Source organism: Salmo trutta, chromosome 4 (assembly GCF_901001165.1).
Source record: "Salmo trutta chromosome 4, fSalTru1.1, whole genome shotgun sequence".
Taxonomy (NCBI): domain Eukaryota; kingdom Metazoa; phylum Chordata; class Actinopteri; order Salmoniformes; family Salmonidae; genus Salmo; species Salmo trutta.
This window is the reverse complement of record NC_042960.1, coordinates 70,184,220-70,209,234: the sequence shown is the minus strand read 5'-3', so window position 1 is coordinate 70,209,234 and position 25,015 is coordinate 70,184,220. Positions and strand designations below refer to the sequence as shown.

Genomic DNA, 25,015 nt, shown 5'->3' with positions numbered 1-25,015 from the left:
CGTTTTGTGTGTGGCGGCACCGTTTTGTGTGTGGCGGTACCGTTTTGTGTGTGAGTGTAGATGAGAGGCGTGTAGCTAGCCTCTGAGGTAATCCTTCTGTGATTTTATAAATGAGTGGCGAGTCGTACGGCTAGCGGCTAGTCAGCCCCCCCTCTATAGTCAGCCCTCCCCCCCTCTATAGTCAGCCCCCCCTCTATAGTCAGCCCCCCCTCTATAGTCAGCCCCCCCTCTATAGTCAGCTCCCCCCTCTATAGTCAGCCCCCCCTCTATAGTCAGCTCCCCCCTCTATAGTCAGCCCCCCCCTCTATAGTCAGCCCCCCCCTCTATAGTCAGCCCCCCCCTATAGTCAGCCCCCCCTCTATAGTCAGTCCCCCCTCTATAGTCAGTCCCCCCTCTATAGTCAGCCCCCCCTCTATAGTCAGTCCCCCCTCTATAGTCAGCCCTCCCTCTATAGTCAGCCCTCCCCCCTCTATAGTCAGCCCTCCCCCCTCTATAGTCAGCCCTCCCCCCTCTATAGTCAGCCCCCCCTCTATAGTCAGCCCCCCCTCTATAGTCAGCCCCCCCTCTATAGTCAGCCCTCCCCCTCTATAGTCAGCCCTCCCCCCTCTATAGTCAGCCCTCCCCCCTCTATAGTCAGCCCTCCCCCCTCTATAGTCAGCCCTCCCCCTCTATAGTCAGCCCTCCCCCCTCTATAGTCAGCCCTCCCCCTCTATAGTCAGCCCTCCCCCCTCTATAGTCAGCCCTCCCCCCTCTATAGTCAGCCCTCCCCCCTCTATAGTCAGCCCTCCCCCCTCTATAGTCAGCCCCCCCTCTATAGTCAGCCCTCCCCCTCTATAGTCAGCTGCCCCCCCTCTATAGTCAGCCCTCCCCTCTATAGTCCCCTCCCCCCTCTCTAGTCAGCCCTCCCCCTCTATAGTCAGCCCCCCCCTATAGTCAGCCTTCCCCCCTCTATAGTCAGCCCCCCCCTATAGTCAGCCCCCCCTCTATAGTCAGCCCCCCCCCCTATAGTCAGCCCTCCCCCCTCTATAGTCAGCCCTCCCCCCTCTATAGTCAGCCCTCCCCCCTCTATAGTCAGCCCTCCCCCCTCTATAGTCAGCCCTCCCCCCTCTATAGTCAGCCCTCCCCCCTCTATAGTCAGCCCTCCCCCTCTATAGTCAGCCCTCCCCCCTCTATAGTCAGCCCTCCCCCCTCTATAGTCAGCCCTCCCTCTATAGTCCCCTCTCCCCTCTCTAGTCAGCCCTCCCCCCTCTATAGTCAGCCCCCCCCTCTCTAGTCAGCCCCCCCTCTATAGTCAGCCCTCCCCCCTCTATAGTCAGCCCTCCCTCTATAGTCCCCTCCCCCCTCTCTAGTCAGCCCCCCCCCCTCTCTAGTCAGCCCCTCCCCCTCTCTAGTCAGCCCCTCCCCCTCTCTAGTCAGCCCTCCCCCCTCTATAGTCAGCCCTCCCCCCTCTATAGTCAGCCCTCCCCCCTCTATAGTCAGCCCTCCCCCTCCCCCCTCTATAGTCAGCCCTCCCCCTCTATAGTCAGCCCTCCCCCTCTATAGTCAGCCCCCCCTCTATAGTCAGCCCCCCCTCTATAGTCAGCCCTCCCCCCTCTATAGTCAGCCCTCCCCCTCTATAGTCAGCCCTCCCCCTCTATAGTCAGCCCTCCCCTCTATAGTCAGCCCCCCCTCTATAGTCAGCCCCCCCCCTCTATAGTCCCCTCCCCCCTCTATAGTCCCCTCCCCCTCTCTGCTTTCCTGGTTTAATTGGCTATGGTTTTAAGAAGGATCCTCAGCTCATCCCTCATTGGCTCACAGCTGACCTGGATAGGATATTAGTTAGTACCGATGCTGGTGGGAATTACAGGCAGGGTGTGAGAAACAACAGAAGACTGTCAGTTCTGCCACTCGCCTAGTGCTGGAGCCGCAGGAGGCCTGACACAGCGAACACACTCAGCCAGCCAGCTTACAACACTATCTACGTAGCCTATATATATAGTAGGCTTGGGCAGTTTACCGTATGTACTGTGTACCGGAGTATTTGGAAAAAGCCACGGAGCTGGTGAGTCTGTGGGGAGCTGGTGAGTCTGTGGGGAGCTGGTGGGTCTGTGGGGAGCTGGTGGGTCTGTGGGGAGCTGGTGGGTCTGTGGGGAGCTGGTGAGTCTGTGGGGAGCTGGTGAGTCTGTGGGGAGCTGGTGAGTCTGTGGGGAGCTGGTGAGTCTGTGGGGAGCTGGTGAGTCTGTGGGGAGCTGGTGAGTCTGTGGGAAGCTGGTGAGTCTGTGGGGAGCTGGTGAGTCTGTGGGGAGCTGGTGGGGAGCTGGTGAGTCTGTAGGGAGCTGGTGGGTCTGGGGAGCTGGTGAGTCTGTGGGGAGCTGGTGAGTCTGTGGGGAGCTGGTGGGGAGCTGGTGAGTCTGTGGGGAGCTGGTGAGTCTGTGGGGAGCTGGTGAGTCTGTGGGGAGCTGGTGGGTCTGTGGGGAGCTGGTGAGTTTGTAGGGAGCTGGTGAGTCTGTGGGGAGCTGGTGAGTCTGTAGGGAGCTGGTGGGTCTGTGGGGAGCTGGTGGGTCTGTGGGGAGCTGGTGAGTCTGTGGGGAGCTGGTGAGTCTGTGGGGAGCTGGTGAGTCTGTAGGGAGCTGGTGGGTCTGTGGGGAGCTGGTGAGTCTGTGGGGAGCTGGTGGGTCTGTGGGGAGCTGGTGAGTCTGTGGGGAGCTGGTGAGTCTGTGGGGAGCTGGTGAGTCTGTGGGGAGCTGGTGAGTCTGTAGGGAGCTGGTGGGTCTGTGGGGAGCTGGTGAGTCTGTGGGGAGCTGGTGGGTCTGTGGGGAGCTGGTGGGTCTGTGGGGAGCTGGTGAGTCTGTGGGGAGCTGGTGGGTCTGTGGGGAGCTGGTGAGTCTGTGGGGAGCTGGTGAGTCTGTGGGGAGCTGGTGAGTCTGTAGGGAGCTGGTCTGTACATCAGTGAGTCTCTGTTGTGATGTGAACCGGAGCGCCATGTGTAGGTCCAAAGGGCTTCTTAACAGCTTCTACCCCCAAGTCATAAGACTGCTGAACGATTTATGAAATGTCCACCAAGACTATTTATGTTGAACCCCCCCCGCAACATTGACTCTGTACCGGTACCCCCTGTATATAGCCTCCACATTGACTCTGTACCGGTACCCCCTGTATATAGCCTCCACATTGACTCTGTACCGGTACCCCCTGTATATAGCCTCCACATTGACTCTGTACCGGTACCCCCTGTATATAGCCTCCACATTGACTCTGTACCGGTACCCCCTGTATATAGCCTCCACATTGACTCTGTACCGGTACCCCCTGTATATAGCCTCCACATTGACTCTGTACCGGTACCCCCTGTATATAGCCTCCACATTGACTCTGTACCGGTACCCCCTGTATATAGCCTCCACATTGACTCTGTACCGGTACCCCCCTGTATATAGCCTCCACATTGACTCTGTACCGGTACCCCCTGTATATAGCCTCCACATTGACTCTGTACCGGTACCCCCTGTATATAGCCTCCACATTGACTCTGTACCGGTACCCCCTGTATATAGCCTCCACATTGACTCTGTACCGGTACCCCCTGTATATAGCCTCTACATTGACTCTGTACCGGTACCCCCTGTATATAGCCTCCACATTGACTCTGTACCGGTACCCCCTGTATAAAGCGTCCACATTGACTGTACCGGTACCCCCTGTATAAAGCGTCCACATTGACTCTGTACCGGTACCCCCTGTATAAAGCGTCCACATTGACTCTGTACCGGTATCCCCTGTATATAGCCTCCACATTGACTCTGTACCGGTACCCCCTGTATATAGCCTCCACATTGACTCTGTACCGGTACCCCCTGTATATAGCCTCCACATTGACTCTGTACCGGTACCCCCTGTATAAAGCGTCCACATTGACTGTACCGGTACCCCCTGTATAAAGCGTCCACATTGACTCTGTACCGGTACCCCCTGTATAAAGCGTCCACATTGACTCTGTACCGGTATCCCCTGTATATAGCCTCCACATTGACTCTGTACCGGTACCCCCTGTATAAAGCGTCCACATTGACTGTACCGGTACCCCCTGTATAAAGCGTCCACATTGACTCTGTACCGGTACCCCCTGTATAAAGCGTCCACATTGACTCTGTACCGGTATCCCCTGTATATAGCCTCCACATTGACTCTGTACCGGTACCCCCTGTATATAGCCTCCACATTGACTCTGTACCGGTACCCCCTGTATAAAGCGTCCACATTGACTCTGTACCGGTACCCCCCTGTCTATAGCCTCCACATTGACTCTGTACCGGTACCCCCTGTATATAGCCTCCACATTGACTCTGTACCGGTACCCCCTGTATATAGCCTCCACATTGACTCTGTACCGTAATACCCTGTATATAGCCTCCACATTGACTCTGTATCGGTACCCCCTGTATATAGCCTCCACATTGAGTCTACCGGTACCCCCTGTATATAGCCTCCACATTGACTCTGTACCGTAATACCCTGTATATAGCCTCCACATTGACTCTGTATCGGTACCCCCTGTATATAGCCTCCACATTGACTCTGTATCGGTACCCCCTGTATATAGCCTCCACATTGACTCTGTACTGGTACCCCCTGTATATAGCCTCCACATTGACTCTGTACCGTAACACCCTGTATATAGCCTCCACATTGACTCTGTATCGGTACCCCCTGTATATAGCCTCCACATTGACTCTGTACCGGTACCCCCCTGTATATAGTCTCCACATTGACTCTGTACCGTAATACCCTGTATATAGCCTCCACATTGACTCTGTACCGGTACCCCCTGTATATAGCCTCCACATTGGCTCTGTACCGTAACACCCTGTATATAGCCTCCACATTGACTCTGTACCGGTACCCCCTGTATATAGCCTCCACATTGACTCTGTACCGTAATACCCTGTATATAGCCTCCACATTGACTCTGTATCGGTACCCCCTGTATATAGCCTCCACATTAACTCTGTATCGGTACCCCCTGTATATAGCCTCCACATTGACTCTGTACCGGTACCCCCTGTATATAGCCTCCACATTGACTCTGTACCGTAACACCCTGTATATAGCCTCCACATTGACTCTGTATCGGTACCCCCTGTATATAGCCTCCACATTGACTCTGTATCGGTACCCCCTGTATATAGCCTCCACATTGACTCTGTACCGGTACCCCCCTGTATATAGTCTCCACATTGACTCTGTACCGGTACCCCCCTGTATATAGCCTCCACATTGACTCTGTACCGGTACCCCCTGTATATAGTCTCCACATTGACTCTGTACCGGTACCCTTTGTATATAGCCTCCACATTGACTCTGTACCGGTACCCCCTGTATATAGCCTCCACATTGACTCTGTACCGGTACCCCCTGTATATAGCCTCCACATTGACTCTGTACCGGTACCCCCTGTATATAGCCTCCACATTGACTCTGTACCGGTACCCCCTGTATATAGCCTCCACATTGACTCTGTACCGGTACCCCCTGTATATAGCCTCCACATTGACTCTGTACCGGTACCCCCCTGTATATAGCCTCCACATTGACTCTGTACCGGTTCCCCCTGTATATAGCCTCCACATTGACTCTGTACCGTAATACCCTGTATATAGCCTCCACATTGACTCTGTACCGGTACCCCCTGTATATAGCCTCCACATTGACTCTGTACCGTAATACCCTGTATATAGCCTCCACATTGACTCTGTACCGGTACCCCCTGTATATAGCCTCCACATTGACTCTGTACCGTAATACCCTGTATATAGCCTCCACATTGACTCTGTACCGTAATACCCTGTATATAGCCTCCACATTGACTCTGTACCGGTACCCCCTGTATATAGTCTCCACATTGACTCTGTACCGGTACCCCCTGTATATAGCCTCCACATTGACTCTGTACCGGTACCCCCTGTATATAGCCTCCACATTGACTCTGTATCGGTACCCCCTGTATATAGCCTCCACATTGACTCTGTACCGGTACCCCCTGTATATAGCCTCCACATTGACTCTGTACCGGTACCCCCTGTATATAGCCTCCACATTGACTCTGTACCGGTACCCCCTGTATATAGCCTCCACATTGACTCTGTACCGGTACCCCCTGTATATAGCCTCCACATTGACTCTGTACCGGTACCCCCTGTATATAGCCTCCACATTGACTCTGTACCGGTACCCCCCTGTATATAGCCTCCACATTGACTCTGTACCGGTTCCCCCTGTATATAGCCTCCACATTGACTCTGTACCGTAATACCCTGTATATAGCCTCCACATTGACTCTGTACCGGTACCCCCTGTATATAGCCTCCACATTGACTCTGTACCGTAATACCCTGTATATAGCCTCCACATTGACTCTGTACCGGTACCCCCTGTATATAGCCTCCACATTGACTCTGTACCGTAATACCCTGTATATAGCCTCCACATTGACTCTGTACCGTAATACCCTGTATATAGCCTCCACATTGACTCTGTACCGGTACCCCCTGTATATAGCCTCCACATTGACTCTGTACCGGTACCCCCTGTATATAGCCTCCACATTGACTCTGTACCGTAATACCCTGTATATAGCCTCCACATTGACTCTGTATCGGTACCCCCTGTATATAGCCTCCACATTGACTCTGTACCGGTACCCCCTGTATATAGCCTCCACATTGACTCTGTACCGTAACACCCTGTATATAGCCTCCACATTGACTCTGTACCGGTACCCCCTGTATATAGCCTCCACATTGACTCTGTACCGGTACCCCCTGTATATAGCCTCCACATTGACTCTGTACCGGTACCCCCTGTATATAGCCTCCACATTGACTCTGTACCGTAACACCCTGTATATAGCCTCCACATTGACTCTGTACCGGTACCCCCTGTATATAGCCTCCACATTGACTCTGTACCGGTACCCCCTGTATATAGCCTCCACATTGACTCTGTACCGGTACCCCCTGTATATAGCCTCCACATTGACTCTGTACCGGTACCCCCTGTATATAGCCTCCACATTGACTCTGTACCGGTACCCCCTGTATATAGCCTCCACATTGACTCTGTACCGGTACCCCCTGTATATAGCCTCCACATTGACTCTGTACCGTAATACCCTGTATATAGCCTCCACATTGACTCTGTACCGTAACACCCTGTATATAGCCTCCACATTGACTCTGTACCGGTACCCCCTGTATATAGCCTCCACATTGACTCTGTACCGTAACACCCTGTATATAGCCTCCACATTGACTCTGTACCGTAACACCCTGTATATAGCCTCCACATTGACTCTGTACCGTAACACCCTGTATATAGCCTCCACATTGACTCTGTACCGGTACCCCCTGTATATAGCCTCCACATTGACTCTGTACCGTAACACCCTGTATATAGCCTCCACATTGACTCTGTACCGTAACACCCTGTATATAGCCCCCACATTGACTCTGTACCGTAACACCCTGTATATAGCCTCCACATTGACTCTGTACCGGTTCCCCCTGTGTTTAACCTCGTTATTGCTCTTTTTTTTGTTACTTTTATTTTTTAACTTTGTTTAGTAAATATTTTCTTAATTCTTATTTTTCTTAAATCTGTATTGTTGGTTAAGGGCTTGTCAGTAAGCATTTCACGGTATGGTCTACCTACACCTGTTGTATTCGGCGCATGTGACAAATAACGTCAAGGTTTAATTCAAAGGTCAAGGTTTAATTCAAAGGTCAAGGTTTAATTCAAAGGTCAAGGTCTATATGTAGTCCAAACTGATAGTTTTTCTTTGAATCATTCAGCGTTCAGTTGATCTCTGTGTCGTTCGGGATTGGTTGGTTGTAAGTGGGGGAAGTGTAGTGCTGTTTGTGACTACTACCGGTACCCCCTGTGTTAATAATAATAATTAATAATAATAATAGCATTAATAATTCATGGGTGGTGAGGGAGCGCGCGGGTGGTGAGGGAGCGCGCGGGTGGTGAGGGAGCGCGCGGGTGGTGAGGGAGAGTGCCAACCAAGTACCATGAAGGAGAGAAACCAGCCATCTATAGAACTAATATCTGATCTCTTATTGGTGGAGAGGAACTGAGCTGTAGGACTAATATCTGATCTGTTATTGGTGGAGAGAAACCAGCCATCTGTAGAACTAATATCTGATCTCTTATTGGTGGAGAGGAACTGAGCTCTAGGACTAATATCTGATCTCTTATTGGTGGAGAGGAAGTGAGCTGTAGTACTAATATCTGATCTCTTATAGGTGGAGAGGAAGCGAGCTCTAGGACTGACATCTGATCTGTTATTGGTGGAGAGGAACTGAGCTCTAGGACTAATATCTGATCTGTTATTGGTGGAGAGGAAGTGAGCTGTCCTGAGTGGAGGGTGAAGGCTGGTTATGGGATGCATTTAAGAAATCTTAATACCATGTATTTTTTTTAGGTGTTTTGACTGATTTCATGTCAACGCCAATATGGCAAAACTTATCAAGACAATTGCTCATTGTGCAAATGTTTTCTATAAACATTTGGAGACAAAATATAGTTTTACATGTCAACAATCTAAGCCAACTTTGCCCCTTAGTTATGCAGGCGTCTGTATTGTTGCTAAACAACCAAACCCGTCTGTGGTCATTCACATTTTTAATTGAGTAACAAACCAGTGTCTGTTTTGACCTGAGAGTAGCCTTTGCCTTCCTCAGGATGATGGCAGCTCGTTAGTGTCAGTCATGTTTGGTGAGCTGTACTTAGGCTAACCTACCCTCTGAGTACCCCAGCCTCCATGACTTATGATGAAGCTATGAAAATACATATTATAGTATTTACTTGGACAAGAGTTAATGCTGTAGACTATGTATCAGGTTTGTTTATCTACAGAATGCTTAATGCTTTTGTTATTATTCTCCAAGACGACAGTATAAGGTTCCTAGTAGGTCTAAAGTTCATCTCCCTATAAACAAGTAAAAAAGAAAAACGAATAATATTCAAAATAATACCACTAATGATCTGTATTTGCGTTGAGGCTTGTAGAAGAGATGGGGAGAGAGACAACACATACTGCCATTATAGTCTTTAACATCCCTGGGCGAGGTGGGACGCTTGCGTGGGACAACTCTCCTTTATCTAACCACACTGTCCGATTTCAAAAAGGCTTTACAGCGAAAGCAAAACATTAGATTATGTCAGGAGAGTACCCTGCCAAAAATAATCACACAGCCATTTTCAAAGCAAGCATATAATGTCACATAAACCCAAACCACAGCTAAATGCAGCACTAACCTTTGATGATCTTCATCAGATGACACTCCTAGGACATTATGTTATACAATACATGCATGTTTTGTTCAATCAAGTTCATATTTATATCAAAAAACAGCTTTTTACATCAGCATTTGATGTTCAGAACTAGCATACCCACCGCAAACTTCCGGTGAATTTACTAAATTACTCATGATTAACGTTCACAAAATACATAACAATTATTTTAAGAATTATAGATACAGAACTCCTTTATGCAATCGCGGTGTCAGATTTTAAAATAGCTTTTCGGAGAAAGCACATTTTGCAATATTCTGAGTACATAGCCCGGCCATCACGGCTAGCTATTTTGACACCCACCAAGTTTGGCCCTCACCAAACTCAGAATTACTATTAGAAAATTTTTATTACCTTTGCTGTTCTTCGTCAGAATGCACTCCCAGGACTTCTGCTTCAACAACAAATGTTGTTTTGGTTCGAAATAATCCATAGTTATATCCAAATACCTCCGTTTTGTTCTTGCGTTCAGGTCACTATCCGAAGGGTGACGCGCGAGCACATTTCGTGACAAAAAAATTCTAAATATTCCATTACCGTACTTCGAAGCATGTCAAATGCTGTGTAAAATCCATTTTTATGCAATTTTTCTCGTAAAATAGCGATAATATTCCAACCGGGCGACGTTGTATTCATTCAAAGGCTGAAAGAAAAAAATGGAGAATTCTCATGAACGCGCATCTCCAGTGTCACTGTCCCCAGGCTGACCACTCACAAATTCTCCTGCTGTTCTTCGCCCAGACAGCAGACACCCCATTACACTTTCTGGCGCCTTCTGAGAGCCAATGGAAGCCTTAGAAAATGTCACGTTACAGCAGAGATGCTGTATTTTCGATAGAGATACAACTGAAGGACAACAAATTGTCAGACAGGGCACTTCCTGTATGGAATCTTCTCAGGTTTTGGCCTGCCATATGAGTTATGTTATACTCACAGACACCATTCAAACAGTTTTAGAAACTTTAGAGTGTTTTCTATCCAAATCTACTAATTATATGCATATTCTCGTTTCTGGGCAAGAGTAGTAACCAGTTTAAATCGAGTACGTTTTTTATCCGGCCGTGCAAATACTGCCCCCTAGCCCCAAACAGGTTAAGTATTGAGTGCTTGTAGATGGCAGTAATAAATTATGTCTATTGGTGGTTCTTGAAGGGTTATTTAACCTGGTTTTAACCTGCTTACTCCTGTACTGCTAACTGTTCCTGAAGGGTTATTTAACCTGGTTTTAACCTGCTTACTCCTGTACTGCTAACTGTTCCTGAAGGGTTATTTAACCTGGTTTTAACCTGCTTACTCCTGTACTGCTAACTGTTCCTGAAGGGTTATTTAACCTGGTTTTAACCTGCTTACTCCTGTACTGCTAACTGTTCCTGAAGGGTTATTTAACCTGGTTTTAACCTGCTTACTCCTGTACTGCTAACTGATCCTGAAGGGTTATTTAACCTGGTTTTAACCTGCTTACTCCTGTACTGCTAACTGATCCTGAAGGGTTATTTAACCTGGTTTTAAACTGCTTACTCCTGTTACTGCTAAGTGCTTTTTAACCCACATCCATTACAAGCACCCACGTAGCACAGCGATGACTCGTTGTGTGGCCTGTGGATCCACCAGACTGGATGTGAAGAGAGTAAATATAGCATGTCTGTGCGGTTTTTCACTGTTGTTTTTTTGAGCGTCACTTTGGCTGTCTGTGTGATATTGTAAACGTTAACACCATGTGTCATGTGAATTCATCCAGAGATTATTCTGGGTTTAGTGACAATGGTGGGAATTAAGATTCATCTGTTTTTATTGAAGGGGAATGGAAACACTTTAGTAAGTAAAGCTAAGCAAAGATATGTATTCTATCCACGTCTATAAACATGTGCATTTAACTCTTTCCTGCCCGTCCATTCAAAAGTCGGGAAACCTCTTTCACGATGTTTGTCACATCACTATCTCGTTTTGATAGGTTACAATGTCTGCATGATGATATAGGATTGGTTTATGGGTTAAGAGGTGGGAATTCGGGTTTTCTCTCAAAAGGAAAAACTCAACAGGAAAATTACGCTGCTGCCACAGGAAGGCGTCTCTACCCCTCTCATTCTGACAGGTTATGAACACTTTTGGCAGTGCCGTCATTCAGATTTGGACAACAATATCAAGGTATGGAACTGTATATATATTTTGTTTTTAATGGTTGGTAATGATATTTAAGTTTTTAGAGTATTTTCCCCCCGATTGATAAGATGAGTCTGTGAAATGAACTTTTGACACCTGGTTAGCCAACTAGCGTTAGCTACCAAGCCCAGTAGACTTGAAAAGTAGAATCGGCTTGAACGTGAGTTTAACATTTCTATCCGAGGTAAACGTTCATATTATCTGATCAATGACATCGCATTTTTTTTAAAGTACATGAAAAGCTTTATGTAGTGAGTCAGAGTAAAAAAAAAAAAATTATTATCCTCAGATAATGTTAGCTAGCTATCTAGATTGCTAGCTAGCCACGTATGATGGCTAGTTCATCTATGTTGATCAAATTAGTCACCCAAGACGGAGCAAGGTAGCCTACTTGGTTTAGCTCTTGTCTTGTCGATGTTAATGTTTTCTTTGATAACTGTACAAAATAAAATGTATTCGTCATTAGGTATTAGAGCTAAAAACAAACTGGCTAGGGATTTATATTTTGTCCCTATCTAGACAGCCAAAAGAGAGGGTTCTTTATTAGTAACAAATATATATTTTTATTCAGCTGTTCTGTGCCCTTAGGGATTCTTTCAGAGGTGCACTGGTGTTACCTGATTAGCTCCCAAAACCGTTTTAAGAATTTTACTAGCTAGTCATATCCCTGTACTAGCTAGTCATATCCCCGTACGTACTAGCTAGTCATATCCCCGTACGTACTAGCTAGTCATATCCCCGTACTAGCTAGTCATATCCCTGTAGCCTGATGACTACATGGCTGTATTTCACTAGCTAGTCATATCCCCGTACTAGTTAGTCATATCCCCGTACTAGCTAGTCATATCCCTGTACTAGCTAGTCATATCCCCATACTAGCTAGTCATATCCTCGTAGCCTGATGACTACATGGCTGTATTTCACTAGCTAGTCATATCCCCGTACTAGCTAGTCATATCCCCGTACTAGCTAGTCATATCCCCGTACTAGCTAGTCATATCCCCGTACTAGCTAGTCATATCCTCGTAGCCTAATGACTACATGGCTGTATTTCACTAGCTAGTCATATCCCCGTACTAGCTAGTCATATCCCCATACTAGCTAGTCATATCCCCGTACTAGCTAGTCATATCCCCGTACTAGATAGTCATTTCCCCGTACTAGCTAGTCATTTCCCCGTACTAGCTAGTCATATCCCCGTACTAGCTAGTCATTTCCCCGTACTAGCTAGTCATTTCCCCGTACTAGCTAGTCATATCCCCGTACTAGCTAGTCATATCCCCGTACTAGCTAGTCATATCCCCGTACTAGCTAGTCATATCCCCGTACTAGCTAGTCATATCCCCGTAGCCTGATGACTACATGGCTGTATTTTACTAGCTAGTCATATCCCCGTACTAGCTAGTCATATCCCCGTAGCCTGATGACTACATGGCTGTATTTTACTAGCTAGTCATATCCCCGTACTAGCTAGTCATATCCCCGTAGCCTGATGACTACATGGCTGTATTTTACTAGCTAGTCATATCCCCGTACTAGCTAGTCATATCCCCGTACTAGCTAGTCATATCCCCGTACTAGCTAGTCATATCCCCGTACTAGCTAGTCATATCCCCGTACTAGCTAGTCATATCCCCGTACGTACTAGCTAGTCATTTCCCCGTACGTACTAGCTAGTCATTTCCCCGTACTAGCTAGTCATATCCTCGTAGCCTGATGACTACATGGCTGTATTTCATTAGATGTCTGTTTATCTTTGGTATGATTCCTATCAACTATTAAGCCTTCTGGCTGTTGATCGCAAGAATGAATGTAAAGTTATAGCCTAAACTTTGCGATAATAGCTCATAAGTAATGACTTTGTGTTGGTCAGCGTTTTAACTAAATGTTCCTAGTCCAGCTGGTTTGTGACTTTGCTACATTATCATAGTATTTCAATGATGGACTATCAGACATACAATTATATGACATGTTTCTTCAAATGCTACGATGAAAACCTTTTGGATAGGAAAATGTTACTTTGTCACCTTGCAGTTTATAACTTGTGGATACACTTCACTTTCATTGACTCCTTTTTTTTATGTTTTGAAGTGTTTTCTGAATATAACTTTTTTGTTAATCTTAGGCAGTTCTTTGGAGGGGTTGTCACTGATTTACATTTAAAATGTACATTTTCATTGTTTTTATGTTTGAGTTTTAGAAATGGACAAAGAAGACCGGTACCAGCGGATAATGCAGTCCTTGTCCACGAGGAGGAGAACATGATGAAGATGCTGAGCTACTGGGAGACCTTCTTAGAGGAAGATGCTGAGCTACTGGGAGACCTTCTTAGAGGAAGATGCTGAGCTACTGGGAGACCTTCTTAGAGGAAGATGCTGAGCTACTGGGAGACCTTCTTAGAGGAAGATGCTGAGCTACTGGGAGACCTTCTTAGAGGAAGATGCTGAGCTACTGGGAGAAGACGAGGATGAAGAGAAGGAGATCAAGGAGCCAGAGGAAGTTAAGGAGCTGCTAACTGAGGCCACGGGGGGGCTTCAACTGGAATTTAACTATAAATAATGTCTTATTGTTATGTATCATCAGGCCTTTATATATATTTTTGTGTGTGTGTATGTATATGGACCATTTTTCCCTCTGCATATATTATTGAGTATATTAATAATGATCAGTTTTCTCTTCAGTCATTCTGTTCTTGCTCCACGTCCCCCATAGGAGTAAACACACTGTCTTGCCCAATAGCACGTTTTGTTCCTATGATGATGTTGATACACAGGCACCGGGATCCATCCCTTTCAGTCCTGAGTGTCCAGTTGGTTTAGATCTTGGCAGTGTACGTCAAGCAGTTTCGGTCGACCACTCAGGAAAGACTAAGGGAGATAGACTTCTTCGTGTTGTTTTTCCACACAGGCATTGGTGGCAGAGGTTTGTAATGGTCGTGTGATTTGACCTAGCTGAGGAAAGTTGTTGATGAATTGGTTGTGCCATATTGCAAACCAGGGTTACAACGTTTGGTTTGACAACTTTTATACATTTTTATACAACTAGTCTGAGAGAACAGGGGGTTCAATGCATGTGGGACTTATAGCGTAAAATGGAAACTGTTTCCTGATACATTTAAGGACATCAAACCGAGCTTGGGGATATGCGTTGGTGTAAGATAGGAGGCAATGTATTGGCATTACAGTGGATAGAAACATACTGTTACTGGTCTTTCCAACATTCACAATGTAAATGATTCCACTCCAGTAACAAGGCTAATCAAACAGGATGTTGTTGGGAATAGGTAAGTGGTCCGCCAGCCTGCTGTAATCCACGATTTACAATAGACAGATGGGTTTGATACACTACAATGTTTTGCAGAAGTGTTGGGGAAAACCCTTTGTTCCTCCACTGTGTTGACATTGCAGTTGTCAACAGTTACCTTTTTTTGGTTTCCAGGAATGTCAGTGTAAACAAACAGCACCTGGCTAGGAAAATGGGCAAACTGGTTTACTGACGGATTAGACATTCAGAGAGAAACTTTTTGCTCGTCGGTTCGGGAAGGTATTCATGTCTGTGAAAACCATAAGCACGTGCCCACTCTACAGACCCCCTCTAGAAATATTTGGCTGTGTTACAGGAAAGACAGAAAGGAGAACAGAACCTGGTTTGTTTGTTTACTGAGTGTGACTCATTGTGGAAATAGGCGTTAGTAAAGGGACTCGGATGAAGCTCAGATATTCAGTAGTACAGCAGGGTAGTCTAGTGGTTAGAGTGTAGAGGAGGCAGGTAGCCTAGTGCTTAGAGTGTAGAGGAGGTAGGTAGCCTAGTGGTTAGAGTGTAGAGGAGGCAGGTAGCCTAGTGGTTAGAGTGTAGAGGAGGTAGGTAGCCTAGTGGTTAGAGTGTAGAGGAGGCAGGTAGCCTAGTGGTTAGAGTGTAGAGGAGGTAGGTAGCCTAGTGGTTAGAGTGTAGAGGTGGCAGGTAGCCTAGTGGTTAGAGTGTAGAGGTGGTAGGTAGTCTAGTGGTTAGAGCGTTGGGCCAGTAACCGAAAGGTTTCTAGATCAAATCCCCGAGCTGACAGGGTAAAAATCTGTTATTCTGCCCCTGAACAAGGCAGTTAACCCACTGTTCCCTGGTAGGCCGTCATTGTAAATAAGAATTTGTTCTTAACTGACTTGCCTAGTTAAGTAAAAAAAAAAGTAATATTCCTCTTGCATGTCCCCCTTGTCTTGCGTGTCCCCTCTTGTCTTGCGTGTCCCCTCTTGTCTTGCATGTCCCCCCCCTGTCTTGTGTGTCCCCACTCTCTGGCATGTTTTCCCTTTCTAATCCAAGGCATCCTGCGTTCCAGCCTCCCTTTGTGTTTCATTCATGCCTCTAATGGCCTTCGGGATGTATCGGACCTGTAAATTGTAATGACTGTAAAATAATGTTGTGCTTTTGGAATTGTTTCTGTTCTGACTCGTTGAATTTAGAAATTGAAGTAAAAAAAAAAAAGTGAAAGCTAATAATAATTGTTATATATTGTTTGTTTCATATTTTAATGAAAGTAGCCCTGAAATAAGTGTTGAATAATTTTATGGTAGCAATTTTAAATGCTTTCATTTTCAGGTTTGAATGAGACAATGTATTCCCTTAAGAGGATTATTTCAATAAAGTTGTAAGACTAAATGCTATTTGTAATTTGTTTTGGTGCTTATTGGGCTCCCGAGTGGCACAGCGGTCTAAAGCACTGCATCTCAGTGCAAGAGGCATCACTACAGTCCCTTTTTCGAATCCAGGCTGTATCACATCCGGCAGTGATTGGGAGTCCCATAGGGCGGCACACAATTGGCCCAGAGTCGTCCGGGTTTGGCCAGGGTAGGCCGTCATTGTAAATAAGAATTTGTTCTTAACTGACCTGCCTAGTTAAATAAAGGTTAAATAATAATAAATAAAAAAATGGTGCATATACGCTCATGTGAAAAAGTAAGTACACTCCCTGGAAAATTAAAAAAAAAAAATATATATATATATATATATTTGGAAACATGGATATTTGAACTAAATTTCAACCACATTCATTGATAAAGGTAACCCAATTTAACAAATCACACAAAAACAATTAAACTTTGAAGATGTTATGCAATTAAAATAAACAAAAATGTATTTTCCTTATGCGGAAAAAGTTAGTACTACTTTTACCATCACATTAAATGGCTAAAATTAGGATCAGGTGCAACAAAAACAGGTCCAAAATGATTAAAAAGTCATTAGAGAGTACATTGGGGAAGATCCAGCCTTCCATAAAGATTATAAACTTGGTCTGGTCTTAACCATATATGGCTGTCTGGTTACACATCATGCCAAGATCTAAAGGCCTCCTCAGAAGAAACATTATTGATGCCCATGAGTCTGGGAGGGGTTACAAATCCATTTCCAAGCAATTAGAAGTTCATCATTCCACTGTCAGACGGATCATCAACAAATGGAGAAAATTACCAGCAATCTACTTAGGACATGTCGTCCCACCAAATTCAGCCCAAGAGCTGACCGAAAGATTGTCATAGAAGTCTCTAAGAACCCCAAGGTAACATCAAGGGATCTTACAGGCCTCTCTTGCCACAATCAATATCAACGTTCATGGGTCAACAGTCAGAAAGAGATTGCACAAACTTGGCCTACATGAGAGGTCAGGAAGGAAGAAGCCTCTGCTTTTAAAAAATAATATCAAGACAAGACTGACGTCTGCCAGACAACACCTGGGTTAAAGACCAAAACCACCTGGGTTAAAGACCAAAACCACCTGGGTAAAGACCAAAACCATCTGGGTTAAAGACCAAAACCACCTGGGTAAAGACCAAAACCACCTGGGTTAAAGACCAAAACCACCTGGGTAAAGACCAAAACCACCTGGGTTAAAGACCAAAACCACCTGGGTTAAAGACCAAAACCACCTGGGTTAAAGACCAAAACCACCTGGGTTAAAGACCAAAACCACCTGGGTAAAGACCAAAACCATCTGGGTTAAAGACCAAAACCACCTGGGTAAAGACCAAAACCACCTCGGTTAAAGACCAAAACCACCTGGGTTAAAGACCAAAACTATTGGAACAATGTGCTCTGGACAGATGAGTCAAAGGTGGAGTTGTTTGGCTGCAATGCCATTTGCCATGTTTAGCAAAAAACGAAACACTGCCTTCGAATAGAACAACCTCATACCAACTGTAAAGCATGAAGGCAGTGGCATTATGGTTTGGGGCTGCTTTGCTGCATCAAGGCCTGGCCAACTTGCCGTCATTGAGTCAACCATGATTTCTATATTGTACCAGAGAATTCTTGAGGAGAATGTGAGGCCATCTGTCAAGAAGCTGAAGCTGAACCGAACATGGATCTTGCAACAGAACAATGATCCAAAACACACAAGCAAAGCTACAACAATATGGCTCAGAAATAATAAATGGAGGGTTGTGGAATGGCCGAGTCAAAGCCCAGATCTCTATCCTGTAGAAATGGAGGGTTGTGGAATGGCCGAGTCAAAGCTCATATCTCAATCCTGTAGGAATGGAGGGTTATGGAATGGCCGAGTCAAAGCCCAGATCTCAATCCTGTAGAAATGGAGGGTTGTGGAATGGCCGAGTCAAAGCCCAGGTCTCAATCCTGTAGGAATGGAGGGTTATGGAATGGCCGAGTCAAAGCTCATATCTCAATCCTGTAGAAATGGAGGGTTGTGGAATGGCCGAGTCAAAGCTCATATCTCTATCCTGTAGAAATGGAGGGTTGTGGAATGGCCGAGTCAAAGCTCATATCTCTATCCTGTAGAAATGGAGGGTTGTGGAATGGCCGAGTCAAAGCTCATATCTCTATCCTGTAGAAATGGAGGGTTGACATTCCGGCACTAAATCATCTGTAACCCATTTACAGTAAAAGGTATTTCTATTCTGATTTCAGATGATCAATCCTTACAAAATAAGGAAGACAATGTGCTCAAAGGTTTTTCCTGTATCGTCATTAGAAAGTTTTGTGAATGGCATTTGTTTGGAAGAAAAGCATAGATTTGTAGTATTTAGATGCACATTTTCACAGGTGTTTTTTCTTGATTGATTACCATTTGATTGATATGGTGCTATAGTATGTCATATCATTTGAAATGCCTGTTTCTCAGCTTTTAAAATATATATCATGTTTTCGTGTAAGGTTTGACAAGAGCAAATTTTGCTTATTAATGCACACCGTTTTTTCAGCCAATTTTGGTAAACAATGCCAAGATGGGAATTTACAGATCCAGTTAGCTGGTGTTCTAAAGCCTGGTGTTTCCCCTTTCAAACAGTTCAGAGTATGATGAGTGTTCCTACTGTTTGGAGTTTCATCTTAATGTCTCAGACCAGAGCCTCATATCTCATGGTGTCTGAGAGCAGAGCCTCATATCTCATGGTGTCTGAGAGCAGAGCCTCATATCTCATGGTGTCTCAGACCAGAGCTTCATATCTCATGGTGTCTCAGAGCGGAGTCTCATATCTCATGGTGTCTCAGAGCAGAGCCTCATATCTCATGGTGTCTCAGAGCAGAGTGTCGTGTCTCATGGTGTCTCAGAGCGGAGTCTCATGTCTCATGGTGTCTCAGAGCGGAGTCTCGTATCTCATGATGTCTCTGAGCCTCATATCTCATGGTGTCTCAGAGCAGAGTCTCGTATCTCATGGTGTCTCTGTGGCTTATGGCACCCAGGCCTGGTACTGGAATAGCACATAGAGGTGGATACAGGTCTGTAGCGCTGAGGGGAATGGATCTGTAGCTCTCTGATCCTACACAGCTATAGAATGTGTTAATATCTAATCTCTCTATAGCCTGGTTAAACCTGACTTATTGGCACCATAGCCTGGTATGGAAATAGAATACCACTGTGAGGGATACAGCTCTGTTATCTCTGTCATTCACTCCGATCCTAGACAGCTATAGACGTGTTAATATAGCACTGTGAGGGATACAGCTCTGTTATCTCTGTCATTCACTCCGATCCTAGACAGCTATAGACGTGTTAATATAGCACTGTGAGGGATTACAGCTCTGTTATCTCTGTCATTCACTCCGATCCTAGACAGCTATAGACGTGTTAATGTGTTAATATCGTTCCGTGCTGCACAAATAGTCACGGTTTAACTGATCAGCTTGTGTTTAGTGGCTGGTGTTTCTAAAGTATATCTGGTTAAACGTAGTTGGGTTTACCAAAGCCTGTCGTAGGTAAATTACTATGTTATCGCCACAACCTAGACAGACAGCCGCCACAAAGTAAAAATTATATATATAAAAAATATACACTGCTCAAAAAAATAAAGGGAACACTTAAACAACACAATGTAACTCCAAGTCAATCACACTTCTGTGAAATCAAACTGTCCACTTAGGAAGCAACACTGATTGACAATAAATTTCACATGCTGTTGTGCAAATGGAATAGAAAACAGGTGGAAATTATAGGCAATTAGCAAGACACCCCCAATAAAGGAGTGGTTATGCAGGTGGGGACCACAGACCACTTCTCAGTTCCTATGCTTCCTGGCTGATGTTTTGGTCACTTTTGAATGCTGGCGGTGCTTTCACTCTAGTGGTAGCATGAGACGGAGTCTACAACCCACACAAGTGGCTCAGGTAGTGCAGCTCATCCAGGATGGCAAATCAATGCGAGCTGTGGCAAGAAGGATTGCTGTGTCTGTCAGCGTAGTGTCCAGAGCATGGAGGCGCTACCAGGAGACAGGCCAGTACATCAGGAGACGTGGAGGAGGTCGTAGGAGGGCAACAACCCAGCAGCAGGACCGCTACCTCCGCCTTTGTGCAAGGAGGAGCAGGAGAAGCACTGCCAGAGCCCTGCAAAATGACCTCCAGCAGGCCACAAATGTGCATGTGTGCTCAAACGGTCAGAAACAGACTCCATGAGGGTGGTATGAGGGCCCGACGTCCACAGGTGGGGGTTGTGCTTACAGCCAAACACCGTGCAGGACGTTTGGCATTTGCCAGAGAACACCAAGATTGGCAAATTCGCCACTGGCGCCCTGTGCTCTTCACAGATGAAAGCAGGTTCACACTAAGCACGTGACAGAGTCTGGAGACGCCGTGGAGAACGTTCTGCTGCCTGCAACATCCTCCAGCATGACCGGTTTGGCGGTGGGTCAGCCATGGTGTGGGGTGGCATTTCTTTGGGGGGCCGCTCAGCCCTCTATGTGCTCGCCAGAGGTAGCCTGACTGCCATTAGGTACCGAGATGAGATCCTCAGACCCCTTGTGAGACCATATGCTGGTGCGGTTGGCCCTGGGTTCCTCCTAATGCAAGACAATGCTAGACCTCATGTGGCTGGAGTGTGTCAGCAGTTCCTGCAAGAGGAAGGCATTGATGCTATGGACTGGCCCGCCCGTTCCCCAGACCTGGATCCAATTGAGCACATCTGGGACATCATGTCTCGCTCCATCCACCAACGCCACGTTGCACCACAGACTGTCCAGGAGTTGGCGGATGCTTTAGTCCAGGTCTGGGAGGAGATCCCTCAGGAGACCATCCGCCACCTCATCAGGAGCATGCCCAGGCGTTGTAGGGAGGTCATACAGGCACGTGGAGGCCACACACACTACTGAGCCTCATTTTGACTTGTTTTAAGGACATTACATCAAAGTTGGATCAGCCTGTGGTGTGGTTTTCCACTTTAATTTTGAGTGTGACTCCAAATCCAGACCTCCATGGGTTGATAAATTGGATTTCCATTGATTATTTTTGTGTGATTTTGTTGTCAGCACATTCAACTATGTAAAGAAAAAAGTATTTAATAATATTATTTCTTTCATTCAGATCTAGGATGTGTTGTTTAAGTGTTCCCTTTATTTTTTTGAGCAGTGTATATATATGTTTGACAGTGTTCTATGACTGAATGGATGCAATTCGTAACTTGAAGAACTTTGCTGTTCAACGAGTGACAAGAGTCTAGATCTGTGCAAGAAATAATATACTACTTTAGTAATGAATCCTCTTTGGGGAAACCTACCGCAGTTTGTGTTACAGAGATCCTGTAATTCTCTGGGTTGTGGTTAGTGTATGACGTCTCTTTTCTCTTACCCGCCGACCCACTCGTCCTCTTCTTGCTCTGTCTCTGCCCCATCTACAGCAGCAACAGCTCCAGGCTCAGCACCTGTCCCATGCAGCCCACGGTGGTCCTCCCCTTCTGGCTGCACACCCCTCGGGACTCCAGCCTCCCGGAATAATCCCAGGGTCTGGACTGCTGGCCCTGGGAGCTCTGGGAAGCCAGGCTAACCTCCCTGTTAAAGATGAGAAGAATCACCATGACGTGGAACACAGAGGTGATGAAAGGACTCTGCTTAGTAGCCTTACTTCTTCTGTATCAGGAGTGATTTAGGTGGATGTGTTTTGTGTAATTTGTGTAATGATGTTTTCATGCAGCAGTGTGAAGAATACTAGCCTAAATTACATCGTCAAAAGTTGCGGGGGGGGGGAGTGGCCAAAATTGAATCATTCATGTTTGGGAAGTGGAATCCGCCGTTTTGGACGGAATCTTCGAACGGACGTTAATATTAGATTACTTGGGATAGTATTCATTTTTTGTAAAAAATATATATAATTTTTTAATGATCTATGTAACATTGCTACATAGACCATTACATTCTGCAGTTTAATAAAACAACAGTTTTCAAGCGCCCCGACACATTAAATACAACACACCTGTAGCCTACACACACCTGTAGCCTACACACACACCTGTAGCCTACACACACCTGTAGCCTACACACACACCTGAAGCCTACACACACCTGTAGCCTACACACACACCTGTAGCCTACACACACCTGTAGCCTACACACACCTGAAGCCTACACACACCTGAAGCCTACACACACCTGTAGCCTACACACACCTGTAGCCTACACACACCTGTAGTCTACACACACCTGAAGCCTACACACACCTGTAGCCTACACACACCTGTAGCCTACACACACCTGTAGCCTACACACACCGGTAGCCTACACACACCTGTAGCCTACACACACCTGAAGCCAACACACACACCGGTAGCCTACACACACCTGAAGCCTACACACACCTGTAGCCTACACACACCTGTAGCCTACACACACCTGTAACCTACACACACCTGAAGCCTACACACACCTGTAGCCTACACACACCTGTAGCCTACACACACCTGTAACCTACACACACCTGTAACCTACACACACCTGAAGCCTACACACACCTGTAGCCTACACACACCTGAAGCCTACACACACCGGTAGCCTACACACACCTGAAGCCTACACACACCTGTAGCCTACACACACCTGAAGCCTACACACACCGGTAGCCTACACACACCTGTAGCCTACACACACCTGTAGCCTACACACACCTGTAGCCTACACACACCGGTAGCCTACACACACCTTTAGCCTACACACACCTGTAGCCTACACACACCTGTAGCCTACACACACCTGTAGCCTACACACACACCTGTAGCCTACACACACACCTGTAGCCTACACACACCTGTAGCCTACACACACCTGTAGCCTACACACACCGGTAGCCTACACACACCTGTAGCCTACACACACCTGTAGCCTACACACACCTGTAGCCTACACACACCTGTAGCCTACACACACCGGTAGCCTACACACACCGGTAACCTACACACACCTGTAGCCTACACACACCGGTAGCCTACACACACCGGTAACCTACACACACCTGTAGCCTACACACACCTGAAGCCTACACACACCGGTAGCCTACACACACCGGTAGCCTACACACACCTGTAGCCTACACACACCTGTAGCCTACACACACCGGTAACCTACACACACCTGTAGCCTACACACACCTGAAGCCTACACACACCGGTAGCCTACACACACCTGAAGCCTACACACACCGGTAGCCTACACACACCTGTAGCCTACACACACCTGTAACCTACACACACCTGTAGCCTACACACACCGGTAACCTACACACACCTGTAGCCTACACACACCTGAAGCCTACACACACCGGTAGCCTACACACACCTGTAGCCTACACACACCTGAAGCCAACACACACACCTGTAGCCTACACACACCGGTAGCCTACACACACCTGTAGCCTACACACACCGGTAGCCTACACACACCTGAAGCCTACACACACCTGTAGCCTACACACACCTGTAGCCTACACACACACCTGTAGCCTACACACACCTGTAGCCTACACACACCTGTAGCCTACACACACCTGTAGCCTACACACACCTGTAGCCTACACACACCTGTAGCCTACACACACCTGAAGCCTACACACACCTGAAGCCTACACACACCTGTAACCTACACACACCTGTAGCCTACACACACCGGTAGTCTACACACACCTGTAACCTATGCAAACCTGTAGTCTACACACTTGTCGTCATCGGTCTATCAAAGCGGCCAGAGGCTCCTTGTGTGTAGCAAGTAAAGTCGGAAGATTTCGAATCTATGCAAAAATGGAGTTACATTATTTACAGAATGAAGTTGCCTAAATGAGGGGTAGGCTACGATGATCAACCAACAGGAAGACTGTTTCATATGAATGGAGTTGTAGACAAGGACTGGAAGCTCAGCAAAATAGCCAACAAGTTTGTCTATCTAGCACGAGTCGTTTTGGCTGCTTTGTCTCTCCCACAGATTGTCTCACACACACCGGCCCCTGCGCCTCTCTCGCCCCCCTCCCGCACCCCTAGGGCAGCACACCGGCCCCTGCCCCTCTCTCGCCCCCCTCCCGCATCCCTAGGGCAGCACACCGGCCCCTGCCCCTCTCTCGCCCCCCTCCCACACCCCTAGGGCAGCACACCGGCCCCTGCCCCTCTCTCGCCCCCCTCCCGCATCCCTAGGGCAGCACACCGGCCCCTGCCCCTCTCTCGCCCCCCTCCCGCATCCCTAGGGCAGCACACCGGCCCCTGCCCCTCTCTCGCCCCCCTCCCGCACCCCTAGGGCAGCACACCGGCCCCTGCCCCTCTCTCGCCCCCCTCCCGCATCCCTAGGGCAGCACACCGGCCCCTGCCCCTCTCTCGCCCCCCTCCGGCACCCCTAGGGCAGCACACCGGCCCCTGCCCCTCTCTCGCCCCCTCCCGCATCCCTAGGGCAGCACACCGGCCCCTGCGCCTCTCTCGCCCCCCTCCCACACCCCTAGGGCAGTACACCGGCCCCTGCCCCTCTCTCGCCCCCCTCCCGCATCCCTAGGGCAGCACACCGGCCCCTGCGCCTCTCTCGCCCCCCTCCCGCACCCCTAGGGCAACACACCGGCCCCTGCCCCTCTCTCGCCCCCCTCCCGCACCCCTAGGGCAACACACCGGCCCCTGCCCCTCTCTCGCCCCCCTCCCGCACCCCTAGGGCAGCACACCGGCCCCTGCGCCTCTCTCGCCCCCCTCCCACACCCCTAGGGCAACACACCGGCCCCTGCCCCTCTCTCGCCCCCCTCCCGCACCCCTAGGGCAGCACACCGGCCCCTGCCCCTCTCTCGCCCCCTCCCGCACCCCTAG

General features: G+C 47.5%; 1 protein-coding gene and 1 long non-coding RNA gene across 4 annotated transcripts in view; both read left to right on the top strand.

Annotated features, from left to right (window-relative positions):
- Positions 1 to 25,015, top strand: part of LOC115192954 (transducin-like enhancer protein 3-B) — a 94,058-nt gene that overhangs the window by 33,765 nt on the left and 35,278 nt on the right. For all 3 annotated transcript variants that reach the window (XM_029751935.1, XM_029751936.1, XM_029751934.1), the window contains exon 8: positions 21,596 to 21,788. In XM_029751935.1, the coding sequence (XP_029607795.1) occupies positions 21,596 to 21,788 (193 nt within the window). The remainder of the gene's footprint in view (positions 1 to 21,595; positions 21,789 to 25,015) is intronic.
- On the top strand, positions 10,738 to 13,956 carry LOC115192955 (uncharacterized). The gene is made up of 2 exons (XR_003878028.1): positions 10,738 to 11,478; positions 13,694 to 13,956. It is a non-coding gene; the product is annotated as an uncharacterized LOC115192955 (long non-coding RNA).